At 40.5% G+C, this 24,861-nt stretch overlaps 2 protein-coding genes across 5 annotated transcripts in view; one reads left to right on the top strand and one right to left on the bottom strand.

Annotated features, from left to right (window-relative positions):
• LOC108431927 (Na(+)/H(+) exchange regulatory cofactor NHE-RF1-like) overlaps positions 1 to 10,878 on the top strand; it is a 42,315-nt gene extending 31,437 nt beyond the window's left edge. The window contains exons 5-6 of the mRNA XM_017705419.2: positions 8,621 to 8,746; positions 9,814 to 10,878. Coding sequence (XP_017560908.1) covers positions 8,621 to 8,746; positions 9,814 to 9,966 — 279 coding nt within the window. The 3' untranslated portion in view covers positions 9,967 to 10,878. The remainder of the gene's footprint in view (positions 1 to 8,620; positions 8,747 to 9,813) is intronic.
• Positions 10,879 to 11,327: 449 nt separating this feature from the next.
• LOC108431926 (caskin-2) overlaps positions 11,328 to 24,861 on the bottom strand; it is a 70,579-nt gene continuing 57,045 nt past the window's right edge. Inside the window, exons 11-22 of one of the 4 annotated variants that reach the window (XM_017705415.2) lie at positions 24,223 to 24,340; positions 23,198 to 23,383; positions 21,600 to 21,677; positions 20,178 to 20,311; positions 19,522 to 19,585; positions 19,270 to 19,364; positions 19,041 to 19,151; positions 18,818 to 18,919; positions 18,575 to 18,713; positions 16,700 to 18,280; positions 15,461 to 15,710; positions 11,328 to 12,571 (exon numbers count right to left, since the gene is read on the bottom strand). In XM_017705415.2, coding sequence (XP_017560904.1) covers positions 12,475 to 12,571; positions 15,461 to 15,710; positions 16,700 to 18,280; positions 18,575 to 18,713; positions 18,818 to 18,919; positions 19,041 to 19,151; positions 19,270 to 19,364; positions 19,522 to 19,585; positions 20,178 to 20,311; positions 21,600 to 21,677; positions 23,198 to 23,383; positions 24,223 to 24,340 — 2,955 coding nt within the window. In that variant the 3' untranslated portion in view covers positions 11,328 to 12,474. The remainder of the gene's footprint in view (positions 12,572 to 15,460; positions 15,711 to 16,699; positions 18,281 to 18,574; positions 18,714 to 18,817; positions 18,920 to 19,040; positions 19,152 to 19,269; positions 19,365 to 19,521; positions 19,586 to 20,177; positions 20,312 to 21,599; positions 21,678 to 23,197; positions 23,384 to 24,222; positions 24,341 to 24,861) is intronic. The other 3 variants (XM_017705416.2, XM_017705417.2, XM_017705418.2) reach the window with 3 other exon arrangements.

The raw sequence follows: 24,861 nt of genomic DNA, 5'->3' as shown, positions 1-24,861 counted from the left end.
GTCCTCGCTGAGGTGCGTCGCCGCTGTGTGTTCGGGCCCCGCCTTTCTGCCGGCTCTTGCGGCCGTCATCGTCGGGGCCCGGGGGGGCGGGCGCATGCCACATTCACCTACACAGAAACACACAGAAACACACTTGCAGCTCTTTTCAAGCACTCTTGCAGCTCCTTCAGGAAATGCACATCCAAGTTATTATTATTATTAAAAGCTTCCTTCAGAAGTCATTGTCAGTCATCCATCTTCTTGGCTTTTAGAAAGCCAGTCTTTACCTACTATAGAAAAGAGTGTTAACAAATAGGTTTTGTAAACTGGGCTGGCAGATAGTTCAGGGGTGGAGGTGGGTGGCAGGCAGATCTGCTTTTTAAATATTTGTAACCGAAGAGTGAACTTCTTTTTTCTTTCTTTTTTTTTTACTTTATTTTTAAAGGATTTTGACAGTGGACATGGGAGAAAGGGGGAAAAAACACAACAACAGAAAAGGCAGATCGGAAAAAGTCAGGAACCCTTATAAAAATGTTGAAATGCTTTCCACATACATGCATATATAAAGAAAAAAAAAAGAGTCCTTATTTGTCCTCAGCAAGGTTACATAGTTGGTGGATCATTAGCAATTACAGAGTGGTAAGAAGGGGAGGGGGGACCCTCATACACACATATACACACACACGTGTGGTCAGAATACAAGCAGCATTACATGAGCAGGTATATCATTTCAGAGCCAAGTATGATGTCCAGTTTCTCCAATATTTTCACATCTATTAGAGGCATGTCTCAATGAAAGTCATTCTCTCCATAGCATAAATCTTCTGAATTATTTCTACCCATTCAGAGAGTGTTGGGGATTCTGTGGGGGATTAGCCATTTCCTAGTTATTGCTTTTTTACTACCTGCTAATAAAATATGTAACAAGTATCTATCCTGTTTTCTCAATTCAGCTGGTATGTTTCCCAAGTAAATGACACTGATATCAAAATCAAGTTCAAAATTAAATATTGCTCTCCTTTACCACCTTTACCCAGTAAGTAGAAATGTTTGGACATTCCCAAAAAATATGAAAATGACCAGCGGACATATTACCACACATTCTCCAACACTGACCATGTATTGGATTGTTACTTTGTAATTTTTTAATATTCGGGGTTATAAAAAATCTTAAAATGTTTTTCCAAGTAAATTCCCTCCAAAGACCTGAGCTAGAGGTAGTAGACAATATACTACATATGTTTAGCCAGTCATCCTCAGATAATTTTATACTAGCCTCTTTCTCCCATCTTGACTTAATGTACATTGTGGAAAGACCCTTTTCCAGCTGTAGAGATGAGTAAATTCTTGAAATTAATCCTTGGTTGGTGTTCCCTTTATATGAGTCGATAAATATCTTAATTAAAGCCATTCCTTTTTCTCCCACCGTTTTAATGTTCTTGTCAAAATAAGATCTCATTTGAAGATATCTAGAGAAATCATGTTTCTCCAAATTATATTTTTTTGTAAGTTGTTGAAAGGTATTTAGACCTTTTTCAGCAGATATTGTACAGTATGAAGTTATGCCTTTATTCATCCAATATTTAAATCTGGCATCCAGTTTAGCTGGTGTGAATTCTGTGTCATATGTTATCCACCGTAAACTTCGTACATTTCTTTCAAATTCTGGATCTTTAATATCTTTATACCAAAAATTTAGAGGGACAGCAACCCAGCTGGTCACTTTATCTAGATATTCCTTTAAAAGATTCTTATCACCTAGTGTAGATGGCAAGGGTATATTCAATTGGCTTTGTGCTAAATCTTTCCATTTTGCATCATGTTCCGGGTCACACCAACATACCAGAAAATGTAACTGTGCCGCTCTGTAATAGTCTTCTATGCAAGGTAAGGCCATTCCACCCTGTTCCCTGGGTAACTGTAATGTCTGTAGTCTAATTCTTGGTTTTTGTTTTCCCCAAATAAAGGGTGAGATCATTCTTTTCCACTCATGAAACTGTTTGAGAGGTACTTCCACAGGTAATGATTGAAAAAGAAAGAGCAGCCTAGGTAATATATTAATTTTTATAGCATCTATTCGGTTGGACATACTCATTGGCAACAATGACCAACGGTTTAAGTCGGTTTTGATTTCAACTGTTAGTGGGGTGTAGTTATGCATATAAATACCAGATAGGTCCTTAGGTATTTGCACACCTAGATATTTAATTATGGTACTTTCCCATTTAAATATTTGCCTTTTGTGAACTTTTACCTGTGGATTGTAGTTAAAAGTAAGAATTTGAGTTTTATGTAAATTTAGTTTATAGCCTGAATATGTTCCAAATCTTTTAAGCAAAGACAACAATTTAGGTAAACTTGCTTCTGGCTTAGTCAGGGTCAAAAGTATGTTATATCTTTATCCTCTCTAATTGCCTGTGCTAATGGTTTGATAAAACGAGCAAAAAATGTGGGGCTAAGAGGGCATCCTTGTCGACATCCCCTTTCAAGAGATACTGTTTTGGATAGATTCCCATTTATTTTAATTCTGGCTGTTGGAGAACAATATAAGCATTTCAGACAGTGAATCATTTGATTATCAAAACCAAATTGTTTAAGAACTAAATATAGATATTCCCATCGGACGGAATCAAATGCCTTCTCAGCGCCCAGACTAAGAACTAAAGAATCAGATTGGCTGTATCTCATATGAGCGATAAGGTGAAGAGCACGTCTCACATTGTCCTGAGTATGTCTGTTTTTTTCCGAAAACTGTTTGATCTGTGTCTATCAGGTCTGGGATAATATCTTCCAATCGTATTGCTAGTATTGATGCAAATATGTTTAGAACAGAAATAGGTCTATAGGAATCAAATTCTGTTTTATCTTTACCTGTTTTAGGAATTACTGAGATTACTGCTTTTCTCCAGGACAAAGGGGGCTCTCCTCCCTCAAGAACATAATTAAACAGTCCTTATGTAACGGTATTATCTTTCTAAAGGTTTTATACCACTCTGATGGGTAACCGTCGGCACCTGGCATTTTATTAGTTTTCAATCTTATAGCTTTATTAATTTCTTCCTCTTATCTCCTGAGTTAATATTCTATTTTGTTAAATTCCTATTGATGGTAACTCTAAAGACATAAAAAACAGTGATGCGTCTTTTAATTCAGCTGCTAAGGGTTGGGCATATAATTTTGTGTAATACTTGTCAAAGGAATGTTGTATGTCTTCCATTTTGTCACATAATTTGTTAGTCTGGGGGTCTTTTACTTTGTGTATAAATCTCTCTGCTTGTTGTTTACGTAATCTCCACGCCAATATTTTCGTAAATTTTGGGCCATTCTCATAATTTTTTTTAATTAGTTTCAATTTCTGCTCCATTTGATTTTCATATAAATCATTTAAAAGTTGTTTTGTATTTTGAATCAGTTTTAAAACACTGGTTTCATTATGTGTCATATTTACTTTCCAGGTGTTTTAATGTTTCAGTTAAATCTCTAATTAGTTTTTCTTTTTCCTGCGAGCTGTCCACATTATAAGTTTGCCTCTAATAACAGCTTTTGCAGCATCCCACAATATGTTGGGAGTTACCATTCCATTATTATTATTAATCATATACTTTTCAAATTCTTTCTCTATATATTTTAAACATTGAGGGTCATTCAGAAGACTGGTGTTAAGTCTCCTTAGGGTCTCTTTGGGTTTGTTGTCTAAATATAGTGTTAAATATACACCTGCATGGTCAGAGATGTCCCTTACCCCTATATCACAACTCTGTAGATGGATATTCCAATCACCTCCGCATAGCACCCCTGATGTTTCCAAAGATATCATGTTAAAAATATTAACTGTTTATCACTGCCTGGTGGTCTGTATACGTTCAGCAGTGTAATTTCTTTATGATCAAGAAATCCTTTAACCATTATGTAACACCCCTCTTTGTCAGTAATTTGTGAGGAAAACTGGAAATTTATTCTGTTTGATATAAGTATAGCTACCCCTCTTGTATTTTTCTTTTCAAAAGAAGAGTAATATAGGTTCTTAAACCCCATTTTCCACAGCTTCTCATGTTCACTATTTGAAAGGTGTCTCTTGCCAGAAAATTGTCTTGCTTTTCTTTTTTCATTTTAGATATTGCCTTACTTCTTTTGATAGGATTATGTAACCCTTTCACATTGAGAGAAATTACTTTATATTGTTGATGCTGCATTTCACTTCAAAAAAGAAAAACTTTTTACCTAAATATTTAAATATCACATGGTAACCTGAGCAATGAATCTGCCTAAAAACCAAAAGGAAACTCAACTTACAAACATTCATATTTAACAACGGTGACCTCCATCTCTGAAGTGTAAACTCAACTTCTAGGTTAGGAAGGGAAGCCCTTAAAACTAAAGGAGCCCTACCTAGTGCGACCTGATATTTCTGATCATTTAGGATCAGAGCAGTGCACATAAAACGCAAACATCAATTACCAGACATACGGTCGGTTTCAAGGCTTAGGCTTACAACAGGAAATTCTCTCGTATATTTTATATATCATAACAAAAAATGACTAATTACTAATACCAGACTTTTCTTTTATTCCTCTCTCTCTCTCTTTTTTCTTGGAAGCCACTCGGTCCATCATGTTGGGGAGTTCTTGTATTATGTCGCCGCGGTGACGAAATCCTCTTAGCTTCTCCTGAATGTGCATCAAACGAGCTTCGCAGTGTGGACGTGATGTTCCGCCCGCAGCTTCCCATGAAAGTTGTCTCATTCTTGTCGTAAGAGTGCCTCGCTCTGGGACCTCCACGTCCAGGGTGTCCATTCCCCTTTTCTTCAAATCCTCTCTCGCCTCTGGTGCTCGGTTGTAGATAACTGGCCCGTTGTCAAAGAAGAGCCTGAGTTTCGCCGGAAAAAGCGTCTGGAAACGGAGTCCCCTTTCTTTAAGCGCTTTTCTGATTGTGGAAAATGCCGTTCTTTTCCTGAGTATTGTAATGACCCCCCACTTTTTTATGTGGTGTCCCTAAAGGAATACCTATAATTCCCTTTGGGAACCACTAGAGGGCTTTCAGCCACTGGACCAATATTATATGCTGCCACCACCTTTAAATACCCGGTCTGGTCCGGGTGAGCCCGATAACACAGCTGCACACACAGCAAGTATAAATTGTCTCCATATAACAGTCTTTATTAACAATCAAATGTGTTAAAACATACAAGGGCTAACATTTAGTCCCTCATATAAATTTCACTGCAACACGTGCCACTCTTTCCAAAATATAAATATCTCACACCAAACTAACACTGCACGCAGACACGCTTGTGATAAAACACTTCGATACACCCTGTACTGTGATTGACGAGGTCAATAGCCCTGAGCAGTTAAATAACAATACACTACATCCAACACACTCACACATGCAATCACACCTACAAAATTTAATAAAAAAATATTCCAGACTTCCCTCGCCGGGTGGCCGTCGAGACCCCCCCCCCGTGGAATCCCGAAGTCCGTCGTCATCCAGATAATATTTGCCCTCCTCCGGTCAGCGTCTCGCCCAGATTTTATTAATTAAATAGTCACCCAAAATAACAGCTTAGTTCATCGCACAAAGTTCACAAAAGTCTTTCAACCGCGTTCCAGCTGCCCCATTCTACCACGAGTCCTCAAACTCTTTAACGAAACGCCACCACAACAAAGCCCCGCACCCAGCCCAGCCAACGCCATCGCCGTCGCCATCATGCCACCCCCCCTCCTTTCTACTTACGCACCTGATCCTCATCAGCTCACATCGCTGTCCCTTGATCTTGCTCAAAGAACACTCTTTCTTTTTCCAGGCAGATCGGAGGACCAGTTCTTTTGTTTTATACTCCTGGAAACAGACCACTATAGACCTTGGGTTGGAACCTTGTGGTGGTTTAGGTCCAAGGGATCGGTGGCAGCGCTGTACACCGAGGGTAGCATTGGGAAGAGATAACTCTGTTGTGATCAACTTTTCTAGAAATTCCTCCATATTGTCTCCCTCCGCAATTCTGTGTATTTGTATGTCATTTCTGCGTGAACGCGCCTCCAGCTCTGTTAGCTGAGCTTGGGTATTCTCTTGGAGCTCTAAAACATGAGAGAGCACCTGCTTAGCTTCGGCGCTCCAGTCTTCCATTTCAGCTACTCGCCGCTCCGTCTCCTCAACTCTGCCAGTTACTTCTTTCAGGTCAGACCCGATACAATTCAGCTTCTGGTTGACTTCTTCTCTGAAGTCTACCAGTTCCTTTTTCAACAGTCCCACCGTTTCGCCAAGCTCCTTTTTCATGTCCGAACGGATCCCTGTATCTCGCTAATGATATTAGCTTGGATAGCTTCCATAGCTTCATGTCCGGTGAGGTTGCTAGCGTCGTTGCTGGAATCTTTGTTTTCATTCGAGGGTTTATCGTCCATCTTAAGGTTTTGTTGCAGATTTCCTCTTGTCTTTCTTTTATGTCCCCCTTCCATGACATAAAATACAACTTGTCGACTTCAATGCTCAGTATTTATTTAAGGGGGAATAAGACTGTCTGGGAGCCTCAAACTTCAAACTCAAACTGCTACTTGTGTCTGCGCCTAGATTCACAACTAGAAGAGCTGCTTGTCTGTTGAGAGCACTTCACAATTTAACTGTTAGTAATGTTACTAGTCCAAACTCTGAGCTTTAATTTCTCATCAAATGGGAAAACACTATTGCCTTTTACATAGTTTTAGCATTTTATTGGAAATAAACCAGTAATGTGTATTGTTTTATTAACAAGAGCAAAAATATTTTGATGTAGAATTACAACCTGAGCCTGCATTGTGCTGTTAACACCTATAAACACAAAGATACTATGTAATTGCATAAGTGAGTCCTGCCTCCAAGTGGCCAGACTGTATGAACATATACTTAATGAGGTATCGCTTCACATAAGAATGTAGAGTACATTTAGAATGTACTTCTATATGAAGTACAAATTTATCCCTCTTATATAATTATTTACAGTTGTGACCAAATTTATTCAACCCCCACTGAAATAGTGTTTTGGCCAGTTTGACATTGATTTTGATCGTTTCAGTCATCTTATTTACAATTATATCAAAGAGGCACTTATGAATTAGACAAATATAACATAACATTTATGATGAAATAACCATGTCTTTTCTGTGCTCACATCCTTATCAGTTTTATTCTACCCCCTAGTGACATTATGTTTTAGTACTCAGTACAGCATCCTTTCCGGTTATGACATCTTTCAAGCATGAAACATAGCTTGACACAAGTGTCTTGCAGCGACCTATGGGTATCTTAGCCCATTCTTCATGGGCAAAAGCCTCCAGTTCAGTCACATTCTTAGGCTTGCGCGCTGCAACTGCCTTCTTTAGGTCCCACCAGAGGTGGGTGACTCTGGTGACTGCGATGGCCACTCTAGAATGTTCCAGCCTTTCATCTTCAACCATGCTCTAGTGGACTTTGATGTGTGCTTCGGATCATTGTCCTGTTGGAAGGTCCAACGTCCCCCAAGCCGCAGGTTTGTGACTGACTCCATCACATTTTCCTCCAAGATCTCCTGGTACTGAAGAGAATTCATGGTACCCTGCACATGTTGAAGCTTTCCTGTACCATTAGAAGCAAAACAGCCCCAAAGCATAATTGACCCCCCGCCATGCTTCACAGTAGGCAAGGTGTTCTTTTGTTCATAAGCCTGGTTCTTCCTCCTCCAAACATAGCGCTGGTCCATTGGCCCAAACAGTTCTAATTTAGTTTCATCTGACCACAGTAAACTGTCCCAAAACATTTGTGGCTTGTCCACATGACTTTTGGCATACTGCAGTCGACTTTTCTTGTTCTTTGGAGTCAGCAAGGGGGTGCACCTGGGAGTTCTGGCATGAAGGTCTTCGTTATGCAGTGCGCGCCTTATTGACTGAGCTGAAACTTTGGTGCCCACATCTGACAGGTCTTTTTTCAGTTCTTTAGCAGTCACGCAGGGATTTTTCTCCACATTACGCTTCAGGTAGCGCACAGCAGTCGCGGTCAGGATCTTCTTTCTGCCACGACCAGGTAGCGTTTCCACTGTGCCCTTTAACTTGAACTTGCGAATGATACTTCCGATAGTGTCTCTTGGAATATTTAACAACTTCGCAATCTTCTTATATCCATTGCCATTCTTGTGAAGAGAAATAACCTCTTCTCGTGTCTTCTGGGACCATTCTCTTGCCTTCACCATGCTTGTAAACACACCAGTAGATGTCTAGAAGGAGCTGAGTATCACAGTCCTTTTAAATCTGCCTAATTGGTGCTTATTATGCTTGATTGCTGCTTGTTGACATCCACAGGTGGTTTTAATACCTGATTGAAAACACTGGAATGAACCTCTGTTCTTAAGAGTGGTAGTCATAAAGGGGTTGAATAATTGTGTCAATGAAGAAATCACAAAAAGGCCATTTAATACTTTATGACAAAAACAATTGATGCTATTTTCGTTGCATTTAGTTCTTTAACAAGTCCTTGTAAGATTTAATTATGAACGCAATTACAAATGTGCACTGAGTTCCATAAAACCCTTCACAGCATTGGGGGTTGAATAAATTTGATCACAACTTTACCTTGAGTTGTGGTATGTGATGCACTTCAGTGCACTGTGTAAAAGTTTTGATTTCTGTCTTATTAGGTTAATGGAAAAGAAGACAAAGAGGTTGAGCTGAAGGAGTCCAAGGTGTCAGTCAGCCCATCACCATCAAATGCCTCTTCTAATACATCACTCACAATTCCACCTGCTAGCACACCACCGTCTGAGGTAGGTCTGATTACAACAACTTATTTTTATATCAAAATCTCATTTATTCACTAGTGTGTGGAGTTTGTTTGAGATGTGACTCTTTACAGTGGGGGTCAACAACCCTCTTCCTGGAGAGCTACCTTCCCACAGGTTTCACCTGCAACCCAAACCTAACACTTAATTTAGCTGATCAGTGTCTGAAGGAAATAGACAGACCAGTTAATTAGCTTTGGTGCTAAAGTGTGCAGAAATCTTAATCTTCAGGTGTCAAATCATGGTTTTGTCACGTATTTTTCTTGGGTTGTTCCAGGCATCGCCAAACTCACTAAATAAACTCAAACTGGTGCATAATTAAACCTATCAAACCTAGCTCAGTTAAGGTATATTTTTCAGTTTTTGACATAATTTGAAAATGTCTGTCCTAGATATAGTGTCTGTAAATTCCATGATGAAAGGACCAAAAGAAATGACCTAAAATTACTCTAATTACTACAAAATGTCTGGTTCCAATGACGTGTCATTGACATTAAACGTAGAGTATATTTTTATCTTCTCCTGTAAAGTTGTAGATACAAGGTTTTGATCCGACAACAGTGATATACAGACATTAAGCATCTATTTATATGCAGTTTAATACAAAGGACAGATCAGGATCTATAATGGTGAAAGTTAATTTAAAAATAGGCACTTTCAGGCACAAATAGAGGCAAACTTCAAAGTAACAGAAGGCTTGCAATGTGAAACCACCCAAAAACAAAATGAAAAATGAAGACTTTATTGCAGACTTCAACAAATTAAGTGTGAAAACCCAACTCTGGCCCTTTGTCTGTTGCAATGTTGGGGTAAGTTGTAACTTCTGCACTTGCTCTGCTTTTGGCTGAATAGTGCGCAAACTAGGCAATGTTTCTGTTTTATTTGTAGCAGAGAAGTGCAGGTGGTCTGTATGAAAATATCAGTCCTCCTCTAATCAAATTAAAAAATCATTTAACGAAAAGTCTGTTCCTATTCACCCCAATTTTGAATCTGTACACTTGGGCATATCTGAATGTGTTTTGTATTATTTGAATAGAATGTTTTAATCTCAGTTTCAGGCAATGGAGACGTCCATCATGGATGCCATCCCTGCCCTGAACCTTTCCCTCCAGCAGGTGAAAGAGCGGGCCCACCAGAAACGCTCCAATAAGAGGGCCCCCCCAATGGACTGGAACAAGAAACATGAACTGTTCAGTAAAATGTAATCTTCCCACATGTTTACTTGTGTAACTTGGATACCACTTAAAGCACAAGAACAGTTTTTCTGTCCTACTGTTTTTTTATATGACACGCTTTAAACCAGATTGTAACTAGAGAATATTGAATATTTTAAATGGTTATTAAATAAATACTATATATACATACATTTTATATGTCGACCTCATGTAATTGAAGTACTAACACAAATTAGATGATGAGTAATTAGATAGTTGTAACATTAAAAATGTAGAACTCATCAAACCTAATCTGTTATACACTGAATCCTACATAAATGCTTTTTTTCCTTTTGGTCCAGTTTGATAATCTGAAAAGGCCTGATCATTTTAGCCCATCTGGGCTTATGTGCCTGTGTGTGTGTGTGTGTGTGTGTGTGTGTGTGTGTGTGTGTGTGGCGTCAAGAACATCCACACTGGCCCTGCTGGTCAGAGAGCTTGATAGCTGTTGTCCATTTTATTTAAGCAGAAATACAAGTTCTGCAACCACTGTTAAGCTTTACCCATGTCTGTGGCTGAAAAACTCAGTCTTTCCAACAGTATTCTTTACAGTTGATCTGCATAAGGGAACCACACTGATTGCCATCCACTCTGACTTCCAAGCAGGCCACTGAGGTGTTGCCACGGTATCATTGTTATAAATCGTTTTCTGTGTCTTTCCATGAAGTTTTGATTTTTTTTTTTATTAATTACTGAGATATTCTGATTACTTAGTTTATTTACATGACCTATGTTCTAATTATCATGTCTTAAAACTTATATTATCTAGTTCAGTATTGATTAATTGCAGTGTTTAATACTTGCTTAGGGGCACTATGTTTGCAGCATATTTGGTGTAATTTCTGTTTAAATGCACCTATGTGGAAAGTTATTTCTTACTACAATAAAATTATTGATCAGAAATGCTGACTCTGAGCTTTATATTTTCAACCAGAATTAAAATTAGAAGCCAAAAATGAATTTCACCAAATATTGCCTTTGTCCCCTAGATCAGCATGACGGGTTAAGATATGATTGTAGACATATTGTGTGTTGCGCTGGTCTGAGAGGATCAGACACAGCATTGCTGTTGGAGTTTTTAAACACCTCAGTGTCATTGATGGACTGAGAACAGTCCACCAAAAAGATTCAGCCAACAGCATCCTGTGACCACTGATTAAGGACTAGAGGATGACCAACACAAACTGTGCAGAAGCATGAGCTTGACATCTACAAGGTGGACTGACAAAGTAGGAGTGTCAGTGCGTGTACACAGTGTTTAAAAACTCCAGCAGCACTACAGGACTAAAGTTGATTCAGTTAATGAAAACATATTGAGTAAAACGGTACAACCGAAGACATTTACAACGACATCAAAATTAACCTCCAGTAATCATACTACTGTTTTAATAGCAGGAAATTCAGAAATGCAAGTAACAAAATAACGAACAGTAATAAATGTAAGTGTTAACAATATACCCTCATTAGTTTAGCTGCATGAAATACAATTTGTATTAAAACATTTCAAGGAAAATATACATATACTTTGGTAAAGTCAAATATAGGTCAAATATACCTTTAGTGTAAAAAATACATATTTTGACATTTTTAAATACTATTTTTCATACTAATATGCAGTTGAAATAATTTTTCCCATCATCCTCTGTACATCCACACTGGCAGTACTTTTTGAGCGGTGCTAAAAAGTTCATTAGCTGATGATGTGTTCCCTTTAAAACATTAACTACTGAAGATTGACCTTTTTTTTTAAACACAGAATGCAATTCATGTTAAAACGTTTTACTTGCACCAAAGCAGTTATATCTTAAAATGAAAATCAATCCTTTGCACTTGATATAAAACTTGTTAGAACCAATATTAAAATTGAAATGGTCAGGAACATACAGATATGTTGAAAGCGTAGAAAACACATCTTGTTTACTGCTCGAGGAATGATTCTCCTAAGTGCACCTCTTCATCTAGGTCCACCTGCCATATTAACAGTTGCAGTCATTTATGAAAATGTTTTGTTATCGATAAGTTAGGTTTACATTTAAAAATCAAGAGAAAGGTAAGCAGAAAAAAAAAAAACATTAAAATATGTGAATGTAAATGCTGTTAGGTCATAAACTGGAATAACTAGAATAGCAACAGTTCAAGCAGGAGATGAGTCTGAAAGACAGGTGAGGAAGAACACTCTGGTTTTAGCAGCAGCAGGCTATGCTCAACAGACTGGACAGCTGGGTTAAGTGCTTATGTGTTTAGAGCATGAATGGTCCTTCTAAATGTGAAAGAAATGTTGATGGCCTGACATGAGTTTAGAGGACTGTCAGAAAAACGAAAATATCTCCATTAACATTCACCTCAACAATCCCACTAAGCAGCAGATTCTGTACTTTAGTAATGTGAGACAGCAGAGAAGCAAACGACCAACGTTTGTTTGAAGCCGTCTGCCCTGCCTTGCGTCATGTCTGAGTGACAGCCCGGTCTGCAGCATCACCTGAGAGAGTAGATTCCAGTTCAGTCAAGCATAGCATCTAGCTGGTCCGCTAGATCATCAAACATGTTCCCAATGTCATCCAGAATGTTCCCTGCGGTTTTCACCGTGTGGCACCCCCTGTGAGCAAGAGATACAAAAGCCAAGCTCAGTAAACTAGACCCCAAAAAGTATTTTTAGGTTTTAAGATTTATTCATTTGGGGGAATAATACTTAACAATCTACTGCAATTATCTAGTAAGTATATCAGCATATAATCATCACTTTGAAATACAAATCAATCTGGACTATGGCTGGGACCACTTGGCTAACTTTCAATTACTTCTTAAAATCAACAAATAAAATGTGTTTATTTTTCCACATTGGATGCATGCAGTTCACTGTTTCAGCTCAAACTGCCAAATTGCAAATTGAGCAAAGTACAGGAGCAACCATCTGTTCTGATGTTAAAGACAGCATTAGTGCCATTGTGTTTTTGGTCTTCTCAAACGTAGACTCAAGCACACAGACTATAAACAAATATTTCTCTAAAGGACAAATAAAATTAAAAGAGAATATAGAGACTATAAGAGAATAAAGGGCTAATGTACAATGAGATGTGTGAATATCTGTACTTATGCAAATATGAATATCTATACATATGTATGTCTGAGTAGACATAATGGCTGTAGGCACAGAATATTACAGAATGATATAAACATCTGTAAAAAAAGATGCAACAGGAGTTTATACTGTAATAAAACAAGGAAGGTTAGTTAGGTTCAGTATAAGGTGCCCACTGTGGTTAATGAGTGCAACAGCTCTGGAGAAAAAGCTGTTAGCATGTATGGCTGTTCTAGTTTTGATGGCCCCAAATCTTCTACCAGTTGGAGGTTGCAGAAAGAACTGTCTAGGTTGAAAGTGGACAGCTGTTATTTTGCCAGTATGCTTCACTACCCTCCTGTTTTTCAGAAGCGTTGACAGACCACATCCAATGATCCTCTCCACTGTTGGTTATGCGCTAGAATTTGGGTTGTTCTTCTGGGGAGGAGGAACCAAACCAGATGGTTATGGATGATGTGAAGACGGATTTGATGATCTGTGGCAGTCTGAATTTCTTTGGCTGTCTCAGGAAGAACATTTTCTGCTGTACACTGTTGGCTATGAAGGCCGTGTTACTCTCCTACTACAGGTTCCTGGATATGGTGGTGCCCAGGAGACTCCACAGTGAGGACACCACAGTGCCACTGATATTGAGTTGGTGAGGGGAGGGAGAGTCCCCCTGAAGTCCACCACCATCTCCACTGTCTTTTGTGTGGTGAGCTGCTTGACTGCCTTTTCGTAGGAAGACTCATCACCATTGGCTATGAGGCTAATCATGATGGTGTCGTCTTCAAACCTCAAGATCTTCACAGCTGAATCCTTAGAGGCACAGTCATTTATACAGAGACTGAAGAGAAGTGGTGAGGGCACACAACCTTGAGGTACTCCAAGCTGCTTTCCTAGCCTGTTTTTGTCCTATTTGTCAGGAAATCCACAATCCACTGGCAGATCTGGCACAGACAGCTGGGACAGTTTGTCCTGCACCAGCTCTGGCACTATGGCGTCAAATGCTGAGTCTGTTAAGTCCACAAACAGAACTCTAGTCCCAGGACGGTCGAGATTCTGTAACATGAAGTGAAGAGCCAAGCTGTCCTGTTAGGCTAGACCTGTAAACTCTATATGCAAACTGCACAGGATCCAGCAGAGGGTTTGTAATGGCCTTCAGGTGGGCTAATACCAGGTATTTAAAGACCTAATGATTACAAAAGTCAGGGCTACTGGCCTGCAGTCATTTGGTCCTAGTAATGTAAATGTTTTGATGGTGGGAATACTAGGAGAAAAAGATTGAAGATCATCCTTTGCACATTCAAATCTGCAGCAGAACACATTTAGGTATACTGTGGTTGGCGTTCTCTTAGAGGCCCTTATATACTGAAGTTGAGTTGTTAGCAGCAATGTAGCTTTTCGAAATATTTCCTCTTTGCTGCTTTAATCCCTATCTCGAGCTTGTATTTGGCCTCTTTGTAGAGAATTATGTCCTCACTCCTGAATTCTGCTGCCTCCAAAGTGGTCTTAGCTTAGCTAAAAACCATGGTTTATCAATGCTGTATTTCACCTGTGCCGTAGCAAAAATGTCTGGGGTAAGCTCAGAAAGCTTCTGAAGAAGTCCTTCAAGAAGTCCTTCCTGGTTTTGTTGAGCAAAAGTAGTTAATCCATTCTGCTGTGTACAGACCACATATTGAAAAAGAATCAATCCGTTAAATGGGTAAAAAATCCATGCTGTCAGCCATATGTGCACTTCAGCCTATCTGCTTCTCAGTCACCTCCTCCCTAGGTGGAGCAGAGCCAGTGCACTCGTTGTGAGGATTCCCAAAAAAATCCAGAATTCTAACAACTGAAATGTCAGTAACTTGCTGGTTTAACACACAACAGATGACAATAACAAACAAAAACAAACGCTAAACGACGTACAAGCCATCTATGGCACCATCTTGAGTACTTTAGTCAAGAATGTTTATTTTGTCCTGATTTATCAGTTTTTGATAATAAAAAAATTCAGTACAGCCTTCATCTTAAATAAATTTTATTATAATTCTAAAATGATTGGGAAATCTCTATCGCATCATAAATCATGTTCATCATTCTGGAGACATCTGAAATGTAATTTTTATTACAGCTTTCTAGTTGGCTACAAACAATATGTAACATTTTAGCCAACCAACCAAACTGTTTTTTTAAACAATGATTAATAACAGCAATAGCGTGTACTACTTTTGAACTGTTAGTACATGTTAAGTCAGTATGCTCATGTTGTACGTACAAACGTGTTTAACAGTAGAACCAGACACTGTGGTGAAAGTGGACTCACGATGCAGATTCTAAATTTACTAAACTACTAATTTCTCTTTACAACCTGTCTACATGTGTATTTCTGCAGCTCTTTTTCATTTGTGCGTGCATGTGTCTGCTGTGTTGCTGCTGTCTTACCCATCAGTCATGTCATCTAAGGTGAGTTTTCTCTCCACAGCCTTCAATGCCTGCTCCAGAGAGGAGCTGGTCTGATCCAGTCTCTGCTGCACCAGCACAGCGCCTGGGCCCACCTCCACACACACCTGAGGCTTTTCTGACAATCCTGGCTGAACTTGAGATCGAGGAACAGAAGAACAGGGCACTGGAGATGTAGTCACAGCAAATGCCACGCTCTGCACCACATTCACTGTCACACCAGATCCGCCCACTTAAATAACAATGACAAAAACAGAACAAGTAGTCAGAACAACTACAACTTGTAAATAACCTAAACTATCTCAGAGGGATTTATAATTTATTATTCACTTGAACAGATATGAGTTTCATTTATCAAATATGCATATTATCAGATTTCACTGGTATTTCAAAAACTTTGATTTGACTGGTGTGATTTTTACTATGCCCGTAAATTGGAATAGGTGCACAGGTATCTCACCACTTTGGTGATGAAATATGATGAAATATGACATCATCTAGTTAAGTAATCCCAAACAGATAACAGCATGTCGGTAACAGAAACCACATAATTAAGTCGGTCATTAAATTAACGGGATATTCCACTGATTTTTCTGTAGAAAAGTCACCCAAAGCGGTAGCATATAAAATGGGGCATCGTAGGCAAACATTTTAAAATTACCAACACATGACTTTTTTATTTTATTTTATTTCATTATAGGTTTTTATTTGTAATGCTGACGAAAGGAAAATATTGGTAAAAAAAACTTTTCTACTATTAAGAACTTTGGAACACTGTCTGCTATGACTATATATAAAGTTTTAGGCCAAAATGTTCTCTATTGTAAAATAATGTCTCAACAATCGGTCAACGTATTTTTAACCAAATTATATAATAACTTTTTGATGTAGCTTTTAGAGGGAATAAACATTTCAGATATCTTGATTCCTATTACCACCACTGTAAAAAGTTCTGACTTGGTAAGGTTCTCTTCTTTGGTGCATTTTGCACCAAACACTCTAAATAACTGTTTAACACCTTACCAATTTAATTATGCAGAAATGAAAAGAAAAAAAACCCTCTTTAACAAGGTCAACAACATTTTATGCAAGTGTGTGTTGATTTAGGCATACAGGGCAAAAAAGTTTAATTCATAGCAAACTTCAGGCACCAAGCATATCTGGGCTGATCAAGTGCTTTTGGGCTAATGGGAAATCTGACTTTTTGTTTAAACTTTGTACCTGTGGCTGCGGGAGCAGATTGTCTGAGATTAACAGCGTAGTGTGGAGGTTTTGGGGGACTAGCAGGTTTTGGAGCCAGAGGTGGCGGTGCCTTCACAGGCTGGGCTGCTAGAGGCTCCGGACAAGGTGCAGCAATCTCGGTCTCACTGATGCGCAACTTGACCACGTACTGTTGCTGCTGCTCATTTTCTAACCCGGATGGTGGCTGGTCTTTCTCCTTTGGTTTGTGTCGCCTCTTCACGGTGTCTGACTCTTTCAGGTTGAACTCTGGAAGCTCAGATGCCTTGGCTGCCTTCTGCTTCTCTGGATGCTCCACAACATTGTCAGCCCTGGGTGGACCACCTGTTTTGGGCCGCTGCTTGATAGTGAGATTGCCTTCCTCAGCGAAGGGGATGTACTCGCTGGAGCTGTTCTGAGGGGAGGATGAGCTGTCGAGGCCAGCATCCTTAGTGCCCTCGTCCTCCTCGGAGTCAGACTTCACCGCTCTGTCACTTTCGGCCTGCGAGGACGCACTGGGCTCACTTTGGCTCAGGGCCCTCTTCCTTTCAGTGAAGCTGGAAATAGAGGAAGTGGCCTCCTGGTGGAACTCTGCCCTGGAGTCCACTATAGCTGTTTCTAAAGTGGCCGCAATGGTCTTCACATTGCTAGGACTATTGGTCTCCACACTGCCTGCAGGCTTCACTTGAGGGTTTGGTGCTGCTTCAGTGTTGGTGCTGCTGCTGGTAACTGAGCTGAGACGCTTGGGTGGGGGTGGAGGAGGACCTTTGCGCCGGGCCCTTACAGCAAATGAATGACTCCGGCCCACCAGCTGCTCAGGGGCAGACTGACCACGGCCCGGCCTACGACTCAGAGTGGCATAAGAGGGGAGGGCAGCAGCCAGAGGTTGGGCCAACTCATCATCGTCCTCTTCATCAGGCTCACCATCAGACAGGGCGTAACGAGTCAGGCTCTGGGTGCGCTTCTTAGGCACTCCAGGTGAGCATCGGTCCAGAGTGCCACTGCCGCTGTTAGAGTGCAGGTAGCTGAAGGCCTTCTTGGCTGGAGAGCTGGTCAGCTTGGGCTTGGTTTGTGCTGTAGTGTGTTTAAAGCCTGAAAAGCTAGTAACAGGCCGCTGCTGCTGGTCCCGGCCTTCTGGAATGTTTCGTTCTTTTACAGGGCTGCTGTCTGTACTGGCCAGACTCTCCTCTGAATGGTTGCAAGGGTTTGTGGCAGAGGAGAATGAGGATGGTGTGAAAGGAGGCTCCTGAGATCGCCCTGAACCTCTGGAGCGAGTATCAAAACTCTCCTGGCTGACCGACATAGCCACAGCATTCTTGATGGCCAGGCCCTCCTGGGGGCCCCCATAGTGTGTGGCCATGGCGCTCTGGAGCTCAGCACTGAGCTCACTGTCCTGAAAGGTGAGCATCTTGGGGGTGTGAGGCGAGGGTAGGTCACCGCTGTCAGTGGGAGGCTCGATTGGGAGAAGGTCCAGGGCTGCAGGAGTTTTGCGGCGCAGGGTTCCCTGGTCTGACTCAGTCTGGAGGAGAGCTTTATGCAGGTCACAAAGCTTCTTCACTGCCAGCATGATCTTTTTCTGATGGCCTATAGGCAGGTCAGAAGCAAATACAACCATCATGTGCAAAATGCATACAAATAAACCAGTTACATATACCTTACCATTTAAAAGTTAGTAATAACTGCTTTTAATATACATCAAAGCCAGTGATCATATAGTACATTGCATCACTTTTGTTATTCACTTAATCACATTAAGTGATTTATGTATTACTTGTATTAGCTTACTATGATGTGATGTCAACTTAGAGCACCTCTACAAAACAGCCCTAAAACCTTGCTAATGAATAAAAGGCAAAATTTGAAACTACATGAGCTCACCTAGTTTAGTTATCCCAATCTCTTGCAAATCCTCCCATGTGAGGTCTCGGACAATGGTGATGGAGTCATAGCCATTCTCCAAGAGCTTCTTGTGATATTGAGGCAGACCTATAGCACTGAGCCATTCAACCAGATCTGCCTAAAAAGGAGAGATAAGATTCATATATACTGTGTATTTTATAACACAAAATAAATAATCACAGTAACAACAGGAACAATAATCAGAACTGTAATGTAACTCACTGGCGTATATTCAGGTAGCCATTCTGGAATGCTCAAGTTGCCAATCTCCAAAGAGATCTTCTTCCTATGACCTGGTTTTGTTACACCAATTGCAGTCAGGTCCTGATAAAGACGTAAGTGAGAATGAAGAGAGAGCACATAACCCATTTGCCAAAAAAACATTGCTGTATTACATATCAAAGTGCTCTAAGACATATGAATAGACCACTGTATAGAATTCTACCTCAGGGGTCATTCGGCTGATGGTTGGGACGTCATAGCCTGCGTTGAGGAAGTTAGCAGTATACTGCTCCAGCTGAAACTCACTCAGCCACAGGTAAATTGCTTCAGCATCCTGCAAAATAATAAGTGGACCCAATCCATTTCTCTGAATATGATTTGTGACTGAGACTTTTTAAATTTGAAACTTATTTGGAAGTTTGTCATGTTTCATTAATTTGAGGTGTTCTTACTTTGCCCTCCAACAACTGCTGTGGTCGCACAAACTGCTGCAAAAAGCTCTGCTCTGCTGCTCTCGGCACAGCAAGTGCTGGCTTTCTAGGAATGCCTAAAGAACAACGCACAAATGTACACTTGACTTGTTTTGTTGTCTGTGAGAAGGTAATAACTGAAAATAAATCCAAAACCCAAACTGCACCTATTTAGATCCAAATAAATCATGCAAAACCTGCATGAAGAGGACACGATGCAGAGTGATGTAGTACCTGTAGATTGGTCAGGCTGTTTGTGGTGGTCTGGTTGCACTGAATCACCACCAGGTGGTGCTTGCTGTTCAGAAAAACAAAAAGCCAAAAATTAGGTCTTCAAGTTTAATACAATTATACTGATAAATAGTCAAAAACCATGGTCAGGGCTATTTCAGTATATTTATTTTGAGAAATCTAAAAGGAACCCTGAATCTGTATATTACATATCACTACAATCAGAACTGTATAGATCCTTGCATATAACATACTACGCATCAAAATACTACAAATACTAAGTGTCTGTGACATGCTGTAACAGATTCACTACTGTGAACATTATTCTACTGTTCATTCATTAATGTAAATTATGAGTTGTTATTAAACTTCTGCTGTTATGTATGTACTGCTAGTGACAATTCTGGATACTTGTGTACTGTCTTGACTTGTGAACGGTCACGTAATGTTTTGCATGTTATATGCTGCACCTAAGCCGTGAATGCACACCAGTTTTTTTCAGTGTTGGCCTGTATATGGTTGAAATGACAAATAAGGTCCCATCCCAACAGCAGACTATTATATTTAGGGTGGAATAAACAGTATCAGATAAGTGGTATCAGTAAAATCAGCAACGAAATGGCAATGGAGAATACAGAATTCTTTGAAACGTTGCTTACCTTGTTGGAATCAGGCTGGTTTGTGTGCTGGTGCAGGCCATTGGGGGTGCTATTGCTCTCCGTGCTCTGCCCACTACCAGCACTCCGCGTGCTCCCAACACTGCCTGTGCTGCCCACGCTGTTCCTGTCTCCTGCTGGAGGTTATACCCACAGGAAACAGGAAGAAGAGAAACAAAGAGAAAGAGAAACACACAGAAAAGGACACAAAAGGAAAGATGAAAGAAGAAAAAGATCCAATGAGTGTATTGTTATAGTAACTCAAAAGGAGTTAAAGGAATAGTATGGTGAAAACATTAAAATTAGTAAACTAAATTCAATTAGTTTACCCCAGTTATAATCAATCAGCCAAGATATGCCTGATATCAGATATCTACATCTTTAGTTTTGCACTGGAGTAATGTATGAGGGTAATGTCGTAGACAAGTACATCACATTTCTGAAAACCAGTAGTAACAGCTATTACATTACCAGCATTTGGCTGACGCTCTTATCCAGAGCGACTTACAATTTGATCATTTTTACACAAATGGCCTATCTGCATGTCTTTTTTGGACTGTGGGAGGAAACCGGAGAACCCGGAGGAAACCCACGCAGACACGGGGAGAACATGCAAACTCCACACAGAGAGGACGCCAGTCGCCCGGCCGGGGAATCGAACCCAGGCCCTCCTTGCTGTGAGGCGACAGTGCTACCCACCACGCCACCGTGCCGCCACGGTGTTATAAGTCTTGAATGAAATTGGTAGGGTATTAAGTGAGCGTCTAAAAGGACCTTTGCAAAATTTTATCATTAAGCTTGTAAATGGTAAAATAATTTATGTACACACAACAATTATGAACTGTGTTGTGCTCATGAATTCCTTGATACTTGCATTAGCCTCGTAGCTCCAGCACATAACTAAAAATGGGTCACATTTGGATTAAACTATTCCTTTATTACTTTAAACATTCACTTTTAACGTTGCTGACTCCCTACTGCAAATTTAAAACAATATGATGCACCACAATGGCAGCATTTTTTTTTCAATTTTTAGATTTTTAAATAAGAAGCCAATCATCCTATCACACAATTTACAATTTATTGTCAGTGCAGGCCAGAGAGATTGAAGAGCAAGGAGTCATTTAGGCACAGCCCTCAGTGCCAATGAGGGGCGACTTTAGCCAAGACAATGCAGGGGTCAGAAGGGGTTGGGTGAAGGTAGCAGTGAAGAGTGCAGGATAGTGGCAGAGGCATGATGGGGTTAATGCTCACAGAGGTAACTCTACAAACACAAAGCTCAGTCTACATTCAGATGAGAGGTTTTTGCTATGGGGATTGCAGTAAGCCAGACACTTGAGCAGCTCTGATATTCTCCACTGCTGTTTGTGTAGTCTAGCCATTCAGCAGGCAGTAGAGGGCAGCAAGGAGTCTTGCAATTCTTACCAGTGCAGGAGTTCCTCAGAACCCAGACGTCCTCGAGGCAGGAGAGAGTGGGCTGCGAGAGGCTGCTGGGTGGCCCACCTAGCAGACACAAACACTGCATGGGCCAGCGGCCTCTCTGCCTCTGGGTAGGGAGTTGGGGTGGGGGGTTAAGTGCGTGTTTGAGGTGTGTTACATATCCCATCCAAAGAGGGCTTTGGTGTAGTGGCTGGCACTTTAGGTGAGGGCTGTTGTGTGAGTAAATATAATATCTACTGAAGGCCATGTGAATTTCGGTCAACCTGCCTACCTGTTGCTGCTCATTCTGTCAGCCACCTCTACCCTATCCATCAGATAGATACCACCATATGATACCACCATATCACCACTACTGGCCAGATATTGGTCAGTACAACATTGACAATGACATGTTAGTGGATGTTCAGCTACTAGGAATATATCAAATGCAGCAGTCTTACTGAGGTTTTTAAACACATGGCTGGGAAGAAAATAGTCTGACCTTGTGTGTGTGTGTATGTATGTGAGTGTGTGTCAGGGGGGCTTGTAGAGGCTTATTGGGGAGGGCCTTCAAGATTTTCCTGAAAATGGTTTCCTGAAAATGTTCTGTAACTGGCCATTTGGCCGAATGGTTAAAACCTTATTCAAATCGGCTAACTTTGGGAGGCGTGAGAGATTCAGCAGCGTGTGAGCTACAGCTTGAATGAGCTGGCCTTTCATACACACAGCACCACATCAGTCACTCATATAAAATATAATTTATGAAAGTGCAAGGTATATTTGTTTATCCTCGACAGAATTCGGACTTATGATTAGAAAAAAGCTTCAAGCCTTGTAGACCAACTGGGAAATCTGTTTGCAGCACTGAAATGTTCCTGAAACTAGTATTTCATCATTAATTAAATTTAAAAATGAGCATTTTACATTCTTAGATGGTTTTCTGTTTCATTTTCATTGAATTCATTTCTATGGCTTATTCTCTAAATACCGCAATGTTTCAGTGCGCATCTGGGACGCTCTGCCACTTCGCACCCTGTGTGAAAGTGCTGACCAGTTAACATGAACGGCAAAATGAAAAAATCAAAAAAGCAAGTCTTGGTATGTAAATAGTAAGTGTGATTCAGACTTAAGTTACTAATCTCCCACGTGGGAGAGCAGGGTTAAGTCCCAGAGCAGAGAAAAATCCAGTCAGCTGTGCTGTCCATCCTGTGCTCAAAAACAGACCAGTACAATGACTAATGTGTGCAGTGAAAAAGAGTTTCACCTGTACACCTACAAGGTGTACCAACAAGGTAGATGTATCTAAAAACAGGCCAGTGCACCCACTGAATGTCACCATGTCACTGTCATTTTGAGAATGATCAACCACCAAAATATCACATGGTCAGCTATGGTCCCTTTCCATTGATGGATCAGGTAGAGGTAGCTAGGATGAACTACCCCTATAGCAACAGATGAGCTACAGTCAGTAACTGCATGCCAACAAAGTTCACTTCTATGTGTGAAAAACAATGGACAGCGAGCGTAGGTACAAGTGTACCTAACAGACCAGCAACTACAGTGTACATGTCTCCGAACATGTCTGCATGTTTGTGAGTGTGTACCTGGGTTGATGCTCAGGCTGTTCGCATGGGGCAGAGCCAGGTGGGGGTTAGGGGTGAACAGAGTGTAGGAGTTGTCGGTTTGAGGGGTGACAGAGGTGCTCATGCTCAGACTGGAGGTGAGGGGTGCTCTGGAGAGCTGCTGCTGCCTCTGGCAGGGCAGAGAGCAGTGCCGTGACAGGGTGCCCCCTACAGGACACACAACACAACGCACAACACACAAGCAGTGGGTTAATGCAAGCTTATGGAAGGTTAGGGATGAAACTTATTAGATGATGTGTTGGAGACACTACAGGCAAAAGGATGGAGAAAGAGAGATAACTCACAAAATACCCTTAAGCTATCTCACCTCTGTGTTGCTGGGCTGTTTTTCCTAACCAAAGATTCAAGCTACATTTAAGGGTGTCATTAAATCTCATTATGTTGTGAAACCTAAAATATAATCAAACTACAGCAAATACATTCTCAGAACACCATGAGAAATACTTTAATTAAATGAAATGTAATGCTCCGTAACAACACACAACATGCTTGATTTAAATGCAAAACAAGCTTTAGTAAGATGGTCCTCATGTCACAACATTTCCTCAAAGCACGCATTCACTTTTTTTTCACAAAAGATTTAATAGAGTCTGGGGAACTTAAGAGAATCTGATGTACTGCGGTAAAAGAGGTAATTTGACACCAGTAATCTGAACAATTCTAGATTCTAGAACAATGACTCTCATCCTTCCATTTCTGTTATCCTGAATACAACCTGCTCTGCATTAAAATAAACTAGCATGAATATTTTATAACTATTATAACTGTTGGGAAAAGGGCTCGCTGTCCCTTTTTAAGTATGCCAATTCTGCAGATAGACATTAGATTGAGTATTCTTTTAATACATCTGTGTGAGTCAGTGTGCATGTATATGAGACAGGACAGGAAAGACAGACCAGGTTACCATATGTGAGGGTAGTCCCAAAACCATCCACAATAGACTGTATTAGTATTAGCACAGGGTACTGGGATACAGCTGCACATACCAGATCGTCGGCTGAGGACCTCCACTATGGATGGGGGGAAGTAGCCTACACGGTCCGTGCCTCTCTGGCTATCATGGATGTGACCCTTCCAGCGGCCGTCCATGTGTTGCTCCAGCACCTGCCAAACACCACACAGACAGTCAATCATCTTCCTATTACCACCTCGGTAAACTGTTTTCATGACAACAAGCAAAGACATTGAGGGTTATCTGGGTTAGTGACAATAACCTATGATTAACCTTTTGCATGTAATGTAACATAATGCCCCCCAAACACACACTGCAGCGATTCAACACCAGTCAGGTTCATCTGCATGACAGGTTCTACAAGTCCACTATAGTTCTACAGTAGCAAGCCTTCAGTCACTCACAAATAATTTAATAATAAAATAATAAATAAATAATAATAAATAATAATCATTCAGCTCATTCCTTTTCAGTTCTAGCCCTGTTTCCATATAGCTGTACCTGAACAACACCTGGGCTTCTGTTTAGCAATTTGTGTATAAAATATTATGTAGAAATTGTCCAAGCATTTCCTTTGCTACAGTGTTGCGTGAAAACCTTCTTTGATCTGGGACTGAAATGTAAACGCTATGAACAATCAGAGCCCTATGAAAGAAACAAAAGTCTTAAACCC

Source organism: Pygocentrus nattereri, chromosome 14, assembly GCF_015220715.1.
Source record: "Pygocentrus nattereri isolate fPygNat1 chromosome 14, fPygNat1.pri, whole genome shotgun sequence".
Taxonomy (NCBI): Eukaryota; Metazoa; Chordata; class Actinopteri; order Characiformes; family Serrasalmidae; genus Pygocentrus; species Pygocentrus nattereri.
The sequence above is the reverse complement of the archived record's forward strand: the minus strand, read 5'-3'. Positions and strand labels throughout refer to the sequence as shown.